The sequence below is a fragment of the Macaca fascicularis genome, chromosome 14 (genome assembly GCF_037993035.2).
Source record: "Macaca fascicularis isolate 582-1 chromosome 14, T2T-MFA8v1.1".
In the NCBI taxonomy this organism is placed as follows: Eukaryota; Metazoa; Chordata; class Mammalia; order Primates; family Cercopithecidae; genus Macaca; species Macaca fascicularis.
Window position 1 is genome coordinate 45195230 of NC_088388.1, and position 19757 is coordinate 45214986.

Sequence of the window (19757 nt, forward strand, 5' to 3'; positions counted from 1 at the left end):
ATTTCTCACCATCTAGAGGCTGAAAGTACAAGATCACGATGCCAGCATGGATTGGGTTCTGGCTGGGTTCTGGTTAGGGTTCTCTTTCAGGTTGTAGACCACTGACTTCTCATTGTATCCTCACTTGGCAGAAAGAGGGCAAGAGAGCTCTTTAAGGACACTAATCTCATTCATGAGGGTGCAACCTTTTGTTTCTCAAAGGCCATCCCCCTCCTAATACCATCACATTGAGGGTTAGGATTTCAACATACAGGCATACTTCGTTTTGTTGTGCTTCACTTTATTGCACTCCAAAGATACTGTGTATATGTGTGTGTGTGTGTGTGTGTGTGTGTGTGTGTGTATATACACACACACACACACACACACACACACATGTGTATATATACACACACACACACACACACATATACGCAGTATCTTTGGAGTGCAATAAAGTGAAGCACAACATAACGAGGTATGCCTGAATGTTGAAATCCTATATATATATATATGTTTTACTAATTATATATATTTACTATTATATGTAACTAATTTATATACATTATTAAATATATTTTTTTTACTAATTGAGAGCTCGTGGCAACTTTGCATCGAGCAAGTCTATTGGTGCCATTTTTCCAACAGCATGTGCTTCGTATCTCTATGTCAGCATTTTTTAGCAATAAAGTAATTTTAAGTTAAGGTCTGTACTTTTTTTAGACATCATGCAAATTATCATACACTTAATGGTATAGTGTGAACATAACTTTTACATGCACTGGGAAACCAAAAAATGTGTGTGACTTACTTTCCTATGGTGGTTTGGAACTGAACCTGCAGTATCTCTGAGGTATGCCCGAGCAAATTTTGGGAGAATATAAACATTCAATCCATAACAGCAAGCAAAGTGTTTCAAGAAGGAAGTGAATCAAATACTGCTGGTAAGTCAAGTAAAATTAGGGTTGAGAACTGGTTACTGGAATTAACATAGTTCCCTAGTGAGCTTGGTAAGAGTAGTTTGAATGGGGTGGTGGAGGTAAGGGCCTGGTGAGGGTGGGCTCAAGAAAGATTTGCACACAAATGTTCATAACAGCTTAATTCATAACAGCCAAAACCTGGAAACAGCCCAAATGTTCACCCGCAGGTGAATGGATAAACAAATAAGTGGTATTCCTTTTATCATATAGAATAATATTGAGTAATAGAAGGGAATGGGCTACTGAAACATAACATGGTGAATCTCAAAAAACATGCTGAGTGAAGCTGGAGACAAGCGTATACACAGCATGATTCCATTTGCTGTGGTTTGAATGTGTCCTCTCCAAAACACAGGTGTTGAAACTTAATGGCCAATGTGATGGTAATAAGAGGTGGGGCCTTTAAGAGGTGATTAGGCAATGGAGGCTGCTCCCTCTTGAATTGGATTAAGGCCCTTATAAAAGGGGCTTCAGACAACTTTTGGCCCTCTTGCCCTTCTGCCTTCTTTTTTGTCTTTGAGACGGGGTCCCACTCTGTCACCCAGGCTGGAGTGCTGTGGCACAAACATGGCTGAATACAGTCTTGACCTACTGTGCTCAACACACCCTCTCCTGCCTCAGCCTCCCAGGTAGCTGGGGCCACAGGTGTGTGCGACCATGCCTGGCTAACTTTATTTTTGTAGAGAGTAGGGGTCTCACTTTGTTGCCCAGGCTGGTCTTGAACTCCTGGGCTCAAGCGATCCTCCTGCCTCAGCCTCCCCAAAGTTCTGGGATTACAGGAGTGAGCCACTGTGCCCAGCTGCGCTTCTGCTGTGTGAGGACACAGGGTTCCTCCCCTCTGGAGGATGCAACAACAAGGTGCCATCGTGGAAGCGGAGAGCAGCCCTCACCAGACAACCAAACCTGCTGGTGCCTTGATCTCGGACTTCCTAGACTCCAAAACTGTAAGAAAAATGAATTTCTGTTCTTTATAAATTACCCAGTCTGTGGTATTGTTATAGTTGCACAAATGGACCAAGACACCATTTAGATGAAGTTCTAAGACAGGCAAAACATATTTACCATTGATAGAAATCAGATTAGTGTCTGCCTGAGGAGGAACGTGAGGACAAATGTTGACAGCAAGGCGGCATAAGGAAACTTTTTGGTGTGAAGGAAGTGTTCTAAATATTACTAGAGGTGATGGTTGCAAGGGTGTATACATTCGTCAAAACTCATACAATTAAAATGTGTGCAACTTATTGTATATAAATCATAGGTGAAACAACGGAAATAGAGAAAGCAGTAAACACAGACAATTCTTTTTGAGGGTTTTCAGTGTAAAGGGAAAACTAGAAATGTGGCAGTAGCAGGAAAGAGGAGTGGAACCAAGATAGGAGAAACTATAGCCTATTTGTATGCTAATTGGGGAGCAGTGGAGGGAAACAGTGATGATGCAGGGGAAAGGGGAGAAATGCTGACAAAACATCTGAGTAATTAAGGGAGTGGGGCATGAGGCACAGGGACAGAGGCTGGCCTCAGCCTCAGTACCCAAAGCTTTGTGATACTAAAGAGAGCAAGCTGTAAAAATAGGTAGTGAGAATGATACTTAAAATTAAGATCAAGCTGGCGTTGGAGTTCTGGGTTATGGCCAATTCTAGAGGGTGACCAGAGGGGTGAGTGGCTGAGGTCAGGTGGAGACAAGATCACTGAAGGAGGCCAATGAACCAAAAGGTCAGGGAATAAAGGATCATCCACATGATACTCATACTGACTCTGATTAGGCAGGAGCAGTGTGGGCAGTGAGTTAGGGGCTAACATTTTTAAGGAGGTGGGAGAGGTGACAGTTGCAAGGGTGTATACATTTGTCAAAACTCATCATAGTATGCAATTAAAATGTGCAATTTATTGTATGTAAATTAAAGGCAAAACAATGGAAAGAAAACAGGAATGAGGTGAGTGACCTGGGGTTGGGGTGATGATGCTGATAAGGTTAGGTGGTTGGTGTTAACAGTCTTGATGACAAGTGATTCACAATGTAAAAGCAGTAGAAGTAAGGAGAATGGTCTATGATTGGCAACCAAAAACAAGAAGTCTCCCACCTTACAGCCAAGTCTAGGGCGATGAGTGGTGCGCGAGAAGATAGCTCCCATTTAAGAAGGCTTCAGGGGAAGCAGTGATCTTGGCAATGATCTCAGGATTTAATTTAGAAAATGGGGATATATTGGCACTGCATGAAGATTAGAAATGGGGGATGCAGAATGAACTGTGAAACCTGGGCTTCTTCGTGATTGGCATTAATAAGAATAAAGGGCATCATGAAATTAGTCCTGATGGTCTCCAAACAATGTTTTCAAGCCTGGAATTGTCGGCAGAGATGGAGGGTTGCGTCTTGCCAGAGTATGCAGAATTTTTGGGCTTCCACATTCCATCTAAGCTGATGGGGTGATCTGGTGGGTTCATTTCTTATATCAACACTTTGCAAAATGATTTCAGCTACTCAGTTTTGTTTAAGAATATATTTTAAAAACTTACAAAAGTTATGCAACATTATAGATAGTTTAGAGGAAAAAGCCATTTATAATCCAATCACTGACACTTTTTTCTTTCAGCATTTTAGCATGTGTTGACTTTTTCTTTTAATCAGTGTAACCTTATCTTGCTTTATCTTTTTATCATGAACTTTTCCACGCTGCCTTGAGGAAATACTGATTTTTCTTGAATGCATAATATTCCATAAAATATGCTATAATTTACTTAATTGCCTCCTTTATTATCAGATTACCTTCACTTTAATTACAACTCTAAGTGGCAACATTTGTGTGTGCATTTAGCTACACTGTAGAACTGACAATGTGAACAGCTCCGTGTTAAACAGGATGGTGAGACAACAGATGAAAACTTCATTGGAAAGATCAAATGAATTACTAAGATATTTAAAAAGTGTTTCCTTTATCGTTCTTGAAAAAGTTTAACTTTATAGCAAGGAAACACTCAAAATCATGAAGAGACTTAAGACTGCTGAGCCTCCAAGTCAACAAAGCATGTGTGGATAGCTGTGCAGGCACTTTATATATCTTGCCATGGCCCCATGCATCACTGCAACAGTAGTGCCATGTTCTGGGGTGACAGCCAAGCAGGTAAAGCATTAAGGAATCTCAAGACTTGTTAAAACTGCTAAGTCCTTCCCCCACTGTCTCTCCTAACGTCGATAGTTTTGGGTCCAGAGCTTTCTTGAAGACCATTGCAATTACCTTCTTTAAGGCTCAGAAGTTATTCACTAGCTGGGTTATTTTGTAGCTCATGGGCAGGGGTCAACCATCTCTAGCTTTAAAATGTTCTGTTTAGGCTGGGAGCGGTGGCTCACGCCTGCAATCCCAGCACTTTGGGAGGCTGATGTGGGCGGATCCCTTGAGCTCCGAAGTTGGAGGCCAGCCTGGGCAACATGGTGAAACCCCATCTCTACAAAAAATACAAAAATTAGCCAGGTGTGGTGGCACATGCCTGTAGTCCCAGCTACTAGAGAGGCTAAGGTGGGAGTGTCACCTGAGCCCTGGGAGGTCAAGGATGCAGTGAGATAGCGCCCCTGCACTCCTGCCTGGGTGGCAGAGCGAGACCCTATTTCAAAACAAAACCAAAAACAAAAGTTCTGTTTGCAGATTTCTTCTGGTCTAATTAAAACTTTTTAAATGGAGTTGATAATCAGCTACAAAGTTTCAGTTTTACTAATTCTCTTTATAGAAGGCACTAATTGTTACAATTCAAAACATCAGTTTCATGTAAATGCTGTATCTTTTTTAGCAATTTAGGTTTAAGCCTATGTTCATAAATGGAGTATATCCAGTTGCTTAGCTCCATATTAAAGAAAAGAAACATAGTTTTCAAAATCTATGTGTTCTGTTGTGTATTTATATCTTCTCTGCCATGACCATTAATGAGTTCTATGAAGAAATATTTTATCTATGGCATTAGCCATCTCTGCTCCAAAAGGTAGCTTTTCTTTCTTGACTGGAACTAAAAACAAATTTATTCCTTCATCTGAGTAGGTTTTCTATACAGATTATACATCCTTTTTTTTTTTTTTCCTTTTTCTTTTTTTGAGACAGAGTTTTGCTCTTGTTGCCTAGGCTGGAGGGTAGTGGTGCTATCTCAGCTCACTGCAACCTCTGCCTCCTGGGTTCAAGCAATTCTCCTGCCCCAGCCTTCTGAGTAGCTGGGATTACAGGCATGCACCACCACACCCGCCTAATTTTGTATTTTTAGTAGGGCCATGGTTTTACCATGTTGGTCAGGCTGGTCTCGAACTCCTGACCTCAGGGGATCCACCCGCCTCGGCCTCCCAAAGTGCTGGGACTACAGGCATGAGCTACCATGCCCGGCCTCAGATTATGAATCTTACTTAAATTTGTTTGACTCAGAATTGACTTCCCTATTATCATCACCTCACTCTCAGCTGTAACAGCAAATAAGTAACTTGCTACCATTACAAGCCTTATAGGGCCAGGTGTTGGAAAACTTTCTCTGTAAAGGGACAGCTGTAAATATTTTCAGCTTTGTGGGCCACGCAGTCTCTGTCACAATTACTGAACTCTGCCATGATAGTACAAAAGCAGTTACAGAGAGTATAAAAATGAATTAAGTGTGACTGTGTTCAATAAAATTTTATTTACCAAAACAGGGGGCAGGTGGGTTCGGCCCCGGGGCTGCAGTTTGCCAACCCTGCATTCGACAGGGCTTGACCTCGGATATCTCACCTAACAGGTCTTTCACCACAAGTTAGTTTCTCTCGAAGGAGTGAAATAGTATAAATAGTATAGCATCAAGTTTTTAAACTATTTATTTCTGCAAATGATTTAAAGTGCGGCTGAAACTCTGACAGTGTTGCAAACCTGACATGTTTTTGTTATTCTGCTACACAGAAAAATCTGAATACTTGGATATTTTGGGTATATGTTACAGCCCAGCAGTGTAAATGATAATTTTTGGCATGGTCATTAAAAGCAAAGTGGCATATCATATTGTTTTAATTTCCCTGTTGAAAGCATGAGAGCATGTCTGGTAAGACTCTTATGGACTGATCTCAAGTCAATATCACACGTTATATTTTACATCATCATCAAAAGTGAGAGGTAGAATGCTGAAGGACACAGGTGGACTACACTGATTAATCCACATTGATTTAAACAACAACAAAAAACAACTCTGTAGGACCAGACTTTCTCACTCCTCCCTAACGCAAAGGGATTGTTTCAAAGTTAAACTACAGCTGCCTGATTAATCATGGAGTGTGCTCTGTAGCCATTATGGCTACTTATTGGACCATTCTGTATACCCTTGAGAGGTCTGTTTCTTGGGAACACTCCTTCCGAAGTGCTCTCTTCAGACCCCACTGTTCCGCTATAGATGGCCGTCATATTGAGATGAGCCCCACGCATTACAAAACACAATATCACAAAAGAAGATAGAGGAAAAATGCATTTTCTTAATGGAAATAAAATCCCTGGAACAGAGTACACTGATAGCTATAAACGCCCATCTGTCACAACAGAAAAGCACACTGTATCATTGTCAAAGGCTACAAAGTACTTATTTTTTACAGCAGTTTGAAGGTGGAAATTCTAATTGAAGAGCTAACATTTGGACACTTATGTTCTCATAAAATGCTTGGGCACACAAGAAAGAATGTCCTGGCCTTGGAAAGCTAATTGAAATGAACAAAGATCCACTAACTGCAGCTGGGCTAGTTATAACCTGAAGAGAATAAAGTGTCACCAGGTGGAAATCTGATGGAAACCTAACAGGAGTTCTGAAGAGAAATAATTTTTAAGAAGTTTATACAATAGGAAATACTTGGTATTCAGTTTCAATGAAAGAAAACAAAAAATCTGATCGTTTTTGGTTACTTTAAAAATTCATTAAATCTTTTTGGCCTCCTTATTTATCACCCTAACCTACTCAAATTTGTGTAGGAAGCCATTCAAGACAAAACTGCAAGTAGTTGAAACTGGTTATCAGCACCATAAATTTCTAGTAATGGTCTGAGTTCAAATCCATAGTGAAAACAAGCTGACTGGTTTAGCCCAGTGAAAGCAAATCATGCTTGTGAAGGAAGACTGAAGACTTACGGTCTTAAAACCATCATTTGAAGAGGTTTTTCCTCCTCATTGCTAGGCCAGTTTTCTAAGAGACCAAAGACAATTTCTTGTTGAAACAGATTTTGCCACTTTAAATATTAATGCCCATCAGAATCTTCTCACCCATTCATGTACTAGGGCAATAATTACTATCTGATGAACATGACAATTCTTAAACTGATCTAATGTAGGTGCTATATATTCTTTGGAAAGGGAATCCTTGAATGGATAATGATGATTCTATCACCTAATATTGTTTTCTATGTGCCAGGTACTGATCTAAATTCTTGATTTATTAAATCATAAATTGGCATGTTCATGGAGGAAGACAGAAGTTAAGGAAAGTGACTAAGATCATACAGCAAGTAAGAGCTGGCGCTAGGATTTGAACCTAGGCACTGACTCCATAGCTAATGCTTCTCAATACTATGTTAAGCTGCCTGGTGTATGTCTTGTTTTGACAAAGAACCAAATGCTGAATTTAAAGGAGGCATGTGGAATGCCTCTCCTTAAAAGTCTTATTTTCTTAAAAATAATCCCTTTGTTAAGACTTGTTTTAAATGCTTTTGATTTTACAAAAGGCCTTAATATGTTGAAACTTATCTATTTATGAGTGATAAATGAGTGATGGGGCCTAACACTGTCACCCGGGCTTGGAATGCAGTGGTGTGATCATTGTGGCCTTCACCTCCTGGGCTCAAGGGATCCTCCTGCCTTAGCCTCCAGAGTAGCTGGGACTACAGGTGTATGCCACACCTGGCTAATTTTTTGTAGAATGGAGTCTCCCTGTGTTGCCCAGGCCAGCCTTGAACTCCTGACCTTAAACAATCCTCCTGCCTTGGCCTCCTGAAATGCTGAGATTTTAGGCATGAATCACCATGCCTGGCCCTATTTTTACTTTTAGGTAATTAACTTTTTTAGAGAGTCTTTCTCTGTCACCCAGGCTGGAATGCAGTGGCACGATCTTGACTTACTGTAGCTTCCAACTCCTGGACTCAAGCAATCTGCTCACCACAGCTTCCCAGGTAGTTAGGACTACAGGCATGCACCACTATGCCTGGCTAATTTAAAAATAATTTTTGTACAGACCTGGTCTCACTATGTTGCCTAGGCTGGTCTCAAACTCCTGGCCTTAAGTGATCTTCCTGCCTTGGCCTCCCAAATGCTGGGATTATAGGTATGAGCCCCCACACTTAGCTGAAATATTTTATAATGTTGTTTGATACATTTTATTGAAACTTTTTATAATATAAATATTTTAAAAATATTTTATAAGTTGTTTGATATATTTTATTGAAGCTTTTTCATTCTCCATTTCAAATTGAATCAGTAATTGTAAATGACAACTTTATAGAGTGCTACGTATAGTAACAGTTACATGTTTAACCTTTGCACATAAATCTAGTTTGAAAAAGATGATACATTAGTAAATAAGTACATATTTATCCCAATCTTTAAAAACTTTCATGAAACCTAGAATAAATGTATTGAAATTAGATTTCCTGGGCAGTACTAAAAATCTATAAGGCTAAGGAATAGTCACAAAGAGGGAAGAAACTACAAAATGAGAACCTTAATCAATTAGGCTGTCTGCATATATGATTTGTATAAGAAGGCTGAAGCTATTTTCCGTATTTTAGATTTTTTACACTAATCTTTATTACATCCTGATTTTCTAGCAAATAATACAATTAAAAACTCTTCCTCCGAGGAGTCCGTAATAAAATATGTACTACCTGTGTTACTAGTTTAATAAAACATCCAAATAACCAATTTCTGTTTAAAATTTATAGTAAGAAACTTATTAAAAACAAAAGACTATCTTGCTTCCAAATACAGGCCAATGTAAATGATTTTCCATATAGATAAACTCAAGGTCGGAGTTATAGTTGGTTAAATCTGGTGGAGCAAACTTCTAAGAAAATGATTACGTGGCAGACCATGAGGATCAGCTGATTCTCTTCCTCAGCTGAACTATGTCAGATTCCCACAGTAAGAACTTCTCTCTTATTGAGGAGGCTCATTAGGGAAGGGTCCATCATCCATCCGTCTGCTCACATGAAACCAGCTCCCTCCTGCTGACTCACTCTACCCCACATTAAAAACAAGGTAGTGTGCTTTTATGGCGTTTTCACTGGAGACCGTAAGTTTGAGTTGAATTATTCAATGTGAGGGTCACGGTGAGAGAACGTGGATCTTTCTTATTCTTGTGAACTGTGACCTTTCCTTTCAAGGCTTCACCTGTAAAAGAAAGGCAAAAATTGTTAAGAATTCAAGGAATACAGTGTAGCAGAAAAGCAAATAATGTGTAACTACCACTTCTTTTTGTTGTGCTTTACCACTTTTTAAATTTTATTTAAAGTTAATAATCATTTTTTGTTTTTTCTTTTTGAGACGGAGTCTCACTCTGTCGCCCAGGCTGGAGTGCGGTGGCACGATCTTGGCTCACTGCAACCTCCCAGACTGGAGTGCGGTGGTGTGATCTCAACTCACCGCAACCTCCACCTCCTGGGTTCAAGAGATTCTCCTGCCTCAGCCTCCCGAGTAGCTGGGACTACAGGTGCGCGCCACTATGCCCAGCTAAATTTTTATTTTTAGTAGAGATGGGATTTCACCATGTTGGCCAGGCTGGTCTCAAACTCCTGACCTCAGGTGATCCACCCGCCTCGGCCTCTCAAAGTGCTGGGATTACAGGAGTGAGCCACCGCGCCTAGCCAATATTCATTTTTTAGAGCAGCATTATTTTATTTTTATTATTTTTTTAAGACAGAGTCTCTCTCTGTTGCCCAGGATGGAGTATAGCGGTACAATCTCAGTTCACTGCAACCCCCGCCTCCCGTGTTCAATGATTTCTCCTGCCTCAGCCTCCCAAGTAGCTGGGATTACAGGAATGTGCCACCATGCCCTGCTAATTTTCTATATTTTACTAGAGACAGGGTTTTGCCATTTTGGCCAGGCTGGTCTCAAACTCCAGACCTCAGGTGATCCGCCCACCTACCTCAGCCTCCCAAAGTGCTGGGATTACAGGCGTGAGCCACTACGCCCAGCCCTGTTTCATTAATTTTTGAATGAAGCGAGAACTAACTACACACCACAGTGTCAAATCCTTGTGAAAGTGAGTAAAACTATTGTGGTCATGCAGGGTCAATAGAAGCATTTCACTGAACTTCTGAATATGAGGCCCTATGGTGGGTTCTGGGCATCTAGAAAAAAGATACGGTCCCTGCCCTCAAAGAGTTTGTGATCAGGGTGAAGAAAAAAGCTATGCTAACAATTACACAATAGGCATGTGTATAAAGTGTGCTAGAGGTAAACGCTGGGGATGGTTGAAAGGCAGTTAAAGGCAAGGTTTCACAAGGATTAATGGCCAGGGCTAAAGTCATGGTTCACCAGGCTTAAGGGATGTACATGTAATGGTATTTAAGGAAAACATATACACAGAACCTTCACGAATGGCATTCTGAGGAACTGGAAATTATAGCTGGGAAAATGTAGAGGCACATGACAAGGCCATTGGCCATTAATGCACTGGTGCTGTAAAAGGGAAACAACGCAGCCATGTGAAACAATGAACACACAAAAATTACCTGTGCAAAGGCTGATTTCCTAAATTATGTATGTTCCAAATTTTTATGTACTTTTCTAATTATAAATCTCATTTATTTTTTCCTTTATTTTAAAGAGCTGTTTAAAAAATCACAAAACCACTAAGTTGTAGTTGATCACCATTCTTTCCTTAAATAATATTAAGATAACACCAATTAGTATCAGGAATAGCTTTAGCATCTGCATGGACACAACGAGGCTCCATATAATGACCAAGAAAATCTATGTAAAACTACTGAAGTACTGAATCAATATCATATTTAAAAAATGCAAATTCCCCATATTCAAGGAAAATTATCTGAATGCTTTTCAAGATGGTAGTGAAATAACACAAGTAAAACATAACAAACCACCTAATATATTTATTTTCAGAATATAAAGATTCCATTACTGATACATTATTCTCTACATCTTTGCAAAAAAGGAGAGACTCATAGTTTAACACAAAATTAAGGAGTTCAATATTAGAAGAAATAATGTGGCCCATTCAACAAAATATAACAATTTTTGTGTAGGTATATATGTTAATGTATATATTTGGCTTTAGCCTTTATACCTGACCTATTCCTCTGTATTATTAAGAAAATGATATAAAACTATCTCATATGACATGTTCACCAATAGTGGACATAATAAAGATTACCAGTCATAGTTCTACAAACTTTATGGAGTTCAGGTTAATCATTAGATAATTTATGCTTCTATTTGTTCAACACCTACTTTGTGCTAGGCTCTATTCTAAGGTCTTTACATGATTTATCTCACTTAATGGTCACAAAATATTGCTATGAGGTAAGTGCATTTTCCTGACTTAGATGAAGTTCAGAAAAGATAAGTAATCTGCCCAAGGTCATCTGCCAGCTAGTGAAAGAAGTAGGATTTTCAGCAAGGCAGTTTGATTCTAGAACCAAGCTCAACTATATTCTGGTGCTTCTCTATATCTAAAAAATCATGATTTATAGCTTTAAATATACTATAATGAACAAGAAATGACCTGTATTTTACTGCCCTGTGGGTGGTTTTTTTTTTGGTAAAAATATTAGCCACTTGTTTATAAACACAATTGATATGTAAGTTAATGTAACTATTATTCTATAATAACTCTAATGAAAAATGATACATGTTTTCTTATCTAAGGCATTAACCTAGGGAAGAAATAAAAGATCATTAATATATTGAACACATTTAAGATTTTTTTATTTTGGCTGTTTTATTGCTTTTTAAATTAACATTTAAAAATTAAATTAAAAGTTACTTATTGACACCGAAACTGAGAACGAACAGCCACATTATGATAAACTGACAATGTTTTTGTAAATACAAGACAGAATAGTAACTGCCAACTTGGTTATCGGGTTTAACTTACTGTTATTGAATTGCCAACACTGAATCAACAAACTTGATTTTTACAACACAGTGGCTTGCTAGTTCCTTTTTACTTACAAGCAGCATGTCTTATGTAAATTAATTTAGTCGCTGGTATAAAGTAGTTCACATATGAAAAGACAGATAATGGACACTTGAGATTCAAAAATAACAAAATTACCTCCACAGACCCAACATAAAGTAAGTATTCTATTAGATGTCCTAGTTAGGACATTTAAGTGTGGAGGGAAAAAGGATAGATTGGGGGAGCGGGAGATTAAAGTGTTCATTTGCATACCACCTGGTTTTACACATAGAAAATCCTGAAGCTATATGCAAAGAAGGCAACTAGAACTATATACTGAAGTTTAAGCAAGGTCTTATCATTTAGGATCAAGATATAAAAATCCTATTTCTACATACTAGCAATGAAGAATTTATGTAACAGTACAAACAGCAGCTTCAAAAAAGCATAAAGGCGGTGGTGGCTCATGCCTGTAATCCCAGCACTCTGGGAGGCAAAGGTGGGCGGATCACTTGAGACAGGAGTTTGAGACCAGCCTGGCCAATATGGCAAAACTGTCTCTACTAAAAATACAAAAATTAGTCAGCTGTTGTGGCACACCCCTGTAGTCTCAGTTACCTGGGAGGCTGAGGCTATGAGAATAGCCTGAACCCAGGAGGTGGCAGTTGCAGTGAGCAGACATCACGCCACTGCACTCCAGTCTGGGAGACAGAGCAAGTCTCATTCATTCTCTCTCATTCTCTCTCTCTCTCTCTCTCTCTCTCTCTCTCTCTCTCTCTCTCTCTCACACACACACACACACACACACACACACACGCATACAACACTTGAGATAAATGTAACAATATGTGTCTGACTTACATAAACTACAAAACAATTCTAACGATGGTCCACATAAATGGAGAGACCCACTCTCTTGTGGGTGAAAGACTCAATGTTAAGATGTCAATTTTCAGTAATCTATAGATTTAACAAAATCCCAGTCAAAATCCTAACAGGCTTTTTAAGGCCAGAAATTAATGACCTGATTTTAACATTTATATGGCAATATAAAGGACCCAGAATAGCCAAAACAATTGTTTGTATAAATCTTGCCATCTTGTTCTTTTTCAATCTTATACAGTCTGTCTTAAAGGCATAAGGACAGACATACAGGTCCATGGGGGAAAATGAGAACTCAGAAGTAGATCTATATACATATAGTCAATTAATTTTTGACAAGGGAGCCAAGGCAATTAAATCAAAAGGATAGTCTTTTTAAGAAATGACGATGGAACAAGTGAATATATATTTAGGAAAAGATGAACTATTATTAACTTTTAAATTTAACTCAATTAGATGACAAACCACCCAATTTGAAACCAAGCAAAATATCTGAGCAGAAATCTCACAGGAAGATATAAAAATGGCCAATACACATATGAAACAATGTTCAACATCACATCAGGCAAATGAAAACTACAAGCACAGCTATAACTACATACTCAATAAAACGGCTTAAAATACTGCATCTTTTTTATAAGTGCTAAAAATGATGTGGAACAACTGAATTCAGCAATGGAATGCTAGCCCTAGGAATGTTAGATAGTTATAGTCATTTTTTATTTATTTTATTTATTTTTTTTGAGATGGAGTCTCGCTCTCTTGCCCAGCCTGGACTGCAGTGGCATGATCTGGGCTCACTGCAAGCTCCGCCTCCTGGGTTCACGCCATTCTCCTGCCTCAACCACCAGAGTAGCTGGGACTACAGGCGCCCGCCACCACGCCCAGCTAATTTTTTGTATTTTTTAGTACAGACGGGGTTTCACTGTGTTAGCCAGGATGGTCTCCATCTCCTGACCTGTGATCCACCCACCTCAGCCTAACAAAGTGCTGGGATTAAAGGCGTGAGCCACCGCGCCCAGCAGTATAGTCTTTTTAAAAAAATTTGCCAGTTTCTTAGAAAGTTAAATATACACTTACCATAAGACCCAGTAATTCCACTTCGAGGTATTTACCCAAGAGAAATGAAAACATCTGTCTGCACCAAGACTTTTACATTAATATTCGTAGCAACTTTATTCTTAATGGCCCCTAACTGAGAGCAATCCAGAAGTCTAGCAGCAGGTGAATACTTAAGTAAACTGTGGCATGGCCAAAGGAATATTACTTGGCAATAAAAAGGAACAACCTAATGATAGATGAATCTACAAAAAAAATGCTAACAAAGCTAGAGTACATTCCATATAATTCCATTGATAAAAATTCTAAAAAGGAAATACATATAATGACAAAGCATATCAGTGACTGTCTTGGTCTGGAAATCAGGGTTGGGGACTGCCCATACAGGGAATTGAGAAACTTTTTGGAGTGATGAAAATAATCTATATTTCCACAGTGGTGTATGTAATTTTCAAAACTCATTGAGCTGTACAATCAAAATGTGTGAATTTTAATTACATGTAAATTATTTGTTTAAAAATGTGCCTAGGAATAAACATAGACAAATGAAATGTAGAGAAATCAGAAGATCAATTAAGATTCAGTACATAGAAAGTGGCGCATTTTAAGTCACTGAGGAAGGATTCAATACATTGTACAAAAGTAGTAATATAATCTTTTAAAGGATGAAACCAAAGCCAGAAACCAAAAGGAAAAGTTTGACAGACGTGACTATAAAAAAATGAGAAAAAAAAAATTCTATAAAGCAAGAGTTTAAAGAAAGAAAAGAAAAGCAGTGTTAATTTTCATTTCTTTGTGCAACAAGTATTTTTTAAATCTGAATTTTGAATTGATTCCTTAGGATGGATGATCAGAAGTATAATTTCTTCATAAAAGGTATGAAATATATTCCAGTGTTACATTCCTGCCATCTTCATCAATAAAAGAGTAAATGAAAACAACAACCAAACTATGATTGTTCTGATTTGTATTTCAAATCAGAGGAGATAAGTATGATTTCGTTTATTTAACTACCATCTAAAAAATCTGGTGCATTTACCTTATGGCTTTTCTCATTAATGTATATGAGGTATTGCTAGTAAATATTTCCTTTTAGTACATTTGCTCTGATGGTTGCGCTCTTTCATTTACATTGCCTTTCGAGTGTTAAAATATGTAAGTTGTCTTGTTTATGAAAGTCCTATTCAATCCTTAGTGTAAGTCAAAAGAGAAATGTTCCATGGTGCTTATAAATCTGGTTATCATCTTCATTTCAGGATCAAAGGATGTACCTATAAGAGTTCTATGTGTTCCTCAGTTTAGAAACAAAAAGCCCCAGTCAAAATGAATTAGTAACGGATATTTCTGTTAATTTTTCACAAAAGAAAAAATCGTAAGCATCAATGTAAATAGTTGAAAAATTAACATAATGTCATATGTATATAAGCTGATGCTGATAACTATGATTTTCATTTCTTAACATGAAATACAGGTAAATCTTTTCCATAATCATAATTTCAAAGATGAGGGTGCACACACACACTCATTTAAGTTAATTAAATAGCATGAAGGGTCACAGTAATAAATGTATAATTCACACTGCTGATCTCCCTTCTACTGTTCAGACCTAACGAAAGTGCCAAGGCAATGGCTATAATACCAGAATGGATCAGAGTAATTAATCAGTGTCAAATAGATATAAAATGACTGATGTTGTTAAGTGTGTGCACTGTGTTGAGAGCTGGAAGGAACACTCTGGAGCTGAGCTGCATGGACTCGTTTTTTATCATCAGCAGACGGCTGTTAGTATAACACAAAGCAGTGCCATAGTTCTAGACAAAAACGACTTCATTTTAATTGTTATACTGTATTTTTTAGAATTAATTTCTTCTGGAGCAATGAAGCTTCATTTCCCCAGAAAAAGGAAAGAAAAACACAATAAATCATTATTAATTGCTGTTAAAGCTTAGAGTTGAAAAATGAAAGAAAAAACTCCCAGATTCTCTATCATATAAAAGCTTACTATGTACTGTATGGATAAATAAAGAGAAATAGCCTGATTTTATATTTTCAAAGCCAAATCACATTAAAAAGATTTGAATTTTAAAGTACTGCCATATTTACTTACAATAAAAGTTTGTACAATAAAACAGAACATGAATTGTAAAGGGAAAACCCACCCTGAATTTAAACTTTAAGTGTCCTCATCTAGGCAAAATAACTCTATAGTTCCATTTACAATATTTTACTTATCTTGTCATATTACCTTCTGGACACTAAAATAAGCTTTACATATAGTAATTTTTCCAAATGAGACTCACAGCTTCATCTATTTTCATCTAAAAATCTTATAGTACATTGAGTCAAAAGCTACTTTTAGTTTAAATGTAACTATAGAGAACTCTTTTAAGCCATACTAAGGTAAGTTTGAATACTAACCTGCTCAAGTGCAATAGTATGAAATTTCTGATAACACCGGAGTTGGCAAAATTGGCCAACAAAATATGGACACTAGATGACCTTGGCATAGTGTTACCCAAGGTGATGGAGAAAATTAGATTTCAATGACAATATATACTATTGTACTTATTTATTCAGCAGAATATGTCAAATATTACATCACATCAAGAAGAAACAAGGGAGGCACACTAAGATGTTGAACTTCTATTAGAACCCCAGCATGCTAAGATGTTATAATACGTGTGTGTATGAATTTATCTGGGAAATCAAGAAAGAGAACAATCAGCTCTGAAGACATTTACATTTTACAGAAATTAGCTATGCCATGAAGGGCGAGTCGGAATTTATCAAGTGAAAGAGGTCAAAACAACCTTCTAGGTAGAAAAATACCTTCGACAAAAGCAAGAAGAAAAAAGTTAGCTTAAAAATGAGCAATCTGTATAACTGAGGTATATGAGCTTACCTGGGGTTGTGAAAGGATGGGGTTGGAAATGATGAAAAACCAGAATCAGATTGCAAAGGGCCATGGTAAGGAGTTTGTATTTTATCCTGAAGAGATTGACTGTCCAGTGGGAAGTTTAAAACTAACTTTACGGCATTATTTACATAAATTGTGTTCGAATGTTGCCACTTTCTTAGTTTCATAAACCACCCCAAAGTCTCAAATATTATCTCTTCCAGAAGTTTTACAGTTTTAAGCTTTTATATTTGTATCTATGATCCACTTAGTTTTTATACATGTTAGTTTTTGAATATGGTGTGAAGAATCATTATTTTCTCAAACAAATATTTACTTGTTCTAGCACCATTTCAAAAGATCACCCTTTCTCCATTAATCAGCACTGCTCCTTTGTAAAAATTTAATTATACAAGAGTAGGTCTATTTCTGGATTATTTGTTATATTGACTTAAATGGCTATAATAAACACTACTATACTGCCTAGATTAATATAACCTTTGGTAAGTTTAGAAATAACACTGTATAAAGATTCCAATGTGGTTCTTTCTCAATTATTTTGGTTATTCTAGGATTTTGATTTCTATATAAATTTTAGAATCAGCCCATTAATTTCTACAAAACAGATTTTGACTGAGATTGCACTGAATTAATAAAGGAAATTCTTCTATGAAGAAGTAACACTGTAACAGTATTAAGTGTTCCAATTCACAGAATATATCTCTCCATTTATTTAGGTTTTCTTTAATGTCTCTCAGCAATGTTCTATAGTTAAGTGTACAAGTTTTGCATGTATTTCGTTAATTTTATTCCTAAGGTTTTAATTTTTCTTGATGCTACTGTAAATGGTACTGTTTTTTTAAATGACAAGTTCAATCATTCATTGCTCCTCCAGGAGCTCTCGCTGTGCTGATCCCTGTCTAGGTTTCAGGCTATCTGGAGTCAAGGCTGGGGGATATTGGAGGAAAACATAATAAATTTACCACAGGTTTGCTGGTACCTAGAATTCTGGCCTTCTCCTCCCATTTATTTGCTATTACTTTTCAGAGATCTTAATAGCTGCTCCATGCCCTCTGGTTTTATAGCTATATTTGGTGGGAAAAATTGGATAGAATGTGCTATTATCACCTTATCCTGGGACTGGAATTTCAGTGCCTTTATATTTAAAGTGTGTTTCCTGGAGGCAGCATTTAGTTCTATTCAGTCTATTTCTGCCTTTTAATTGGCATGTCCAGATCCTTCATGTTTAATGTAATTATCAGTCTATTTAAGTCTGAATTTAAGTCTATCATCTTACCGTTTGTTTTTTATTTGTTCATCTGTTTGTGTCCTTTTCTCCATCTTCTTTAAAAAAATTTACTTATTTTTTGAGAGACAGGGTCTTGCTTTGCACCCAGGCTGAAGTATAGTTAGTGATGCAATCATAGCTCCACCACAGCCTGGACCTCCTGGGCTTAAGCAATCCTCCTGCCTCAGCCTCCTGTGTAGCTCAGACTACAGTTATGTGCTACCACACCTGGCTAATTAAAAAACTTTTGTTTTTCTTTAGAGACAGGGTCTTGCTTTGTTGCCCAGGCTGGTCTCAAACTCTTGGTCTCAGCGATCCTGCTGCCTTGGCCTCCCAGTGTGCTGGGATTACAGGCATGGACCACCATGCTTGGCCCCTATCTTCTTTTGAATTGAGTACTTTTTTCAGGATTCCATTCTGTCGCCACCACTAAATTATTAGCTATAGTTTGTGATTAAATTTTAAATTTATTAGCTGTTGCTTTAGGGTTTACAATGTACATACTTAAACTTCATATACAGTGTAAAAACTTTACAATACATTAAATATTTCTATTTTCTCATTAATTTCCTTGGTTATCATTGCCATATATTTTACTTCTCCATATGTTTTAAACCTACAATACATTATTCGTTTTGCTTTAGTCAATGATCATTTAAGAAATTAAGAAATGAAAAAATAAAGCTTTTTAATGTGATCACACATTTACCATTTCTGGCATTTTCCATTGCTTTGTTAAGATCCAAGTTTCCATTTGGTGACATTTTATTTCCTCTTGAACTTACTTTAATACATGTCTTATATTTCCAGTGTGCTGAAAATAAATTCATTCAGCATTTTTCTTCTGAAAAAGTCTTCATTTAGTTTCATTAAATAACATATTTCTTATAGATAGAGAATCTAGTTTGCCAGTTTCAATATTTCAAAATGTCATTCAATTAATCATCTGGCTTACATAGTTTTTGATGAATATTCTTTTTTTTTTTTTGTTAGATAGTCTTGCTCTGTTACCCAGGCTGGAGCGCAGTGGCGCGATCTCAGCTCACTGCAACCTCTGCCTCCCGGTTCCAAGCAATTCTCATGCCTCAGCCTCCTGAATAGCCAGGATTACAGGTGTGTGCCACCACGTCCAGCTGATTTTTTGTATTTTGAGTAGAGATGGGATTTCGCCATGTTGCCCAGGCCTGTCTTGAACTCCTGAGCTCAGGCAATCTGCCTGCCTCAGCCTCCCAAAGTGCAAGGATTACAGGCATGAGCAATCACGCCTGGCCAGTTTTTGATGAACATTCTAAGGTTATTTCTTTGTCCTTCTCTACATGATGTTTCCTTTTACTGTGGCTTATGTTAAAATTTAAAAAAGTTATCACTGTTAGCTTGATATGTTTCGGTGTTTTGAGTTTATCCTTCTTTAGGTTAACTAAGTTTCTTCAATGTGTAGCTTGTATCAAATATACTTCCTGTTGCATCGCCTCACCTTACCCTATTCCTCCCTCAGCTTCTTCCAAGGACTAGGATAGAGTGCTTGGTATTTTCCCATAGGCTACTGTGGATATGTTCATTTTTA

The 19757-nt window shown here is 37.5% G+C and overlaps 1 protein-coding gene across 4 annotated transcripts in view; it reads right to left on the minus strand.

The window, feature by feature from the left end:
* Positions 1–8339: 8339 nt before the first annotated feature.
* The window catches only part of PRMT3 (protein arginine methyltransferase 3), a 128703-nt gene continuing 117285 nt past the window's right edge, over positions 8340–19757 (minus strand). For all 4 annotated transcript variants that reach the window (XM_045371609.2, XM_015434975.3, XM_065528380.1 and 1 more), the window contains one exon: positions 8340–9313. In XM_045371609.2, coding sequence (XP_045227544.1) covers positions 9204–9313 — 110 coding nt within the window. In that variant the 3' untranslated portion in view covers positions 8340–9203. The remainder of the gene's footprint in view (positions 9314–19757) is intronic.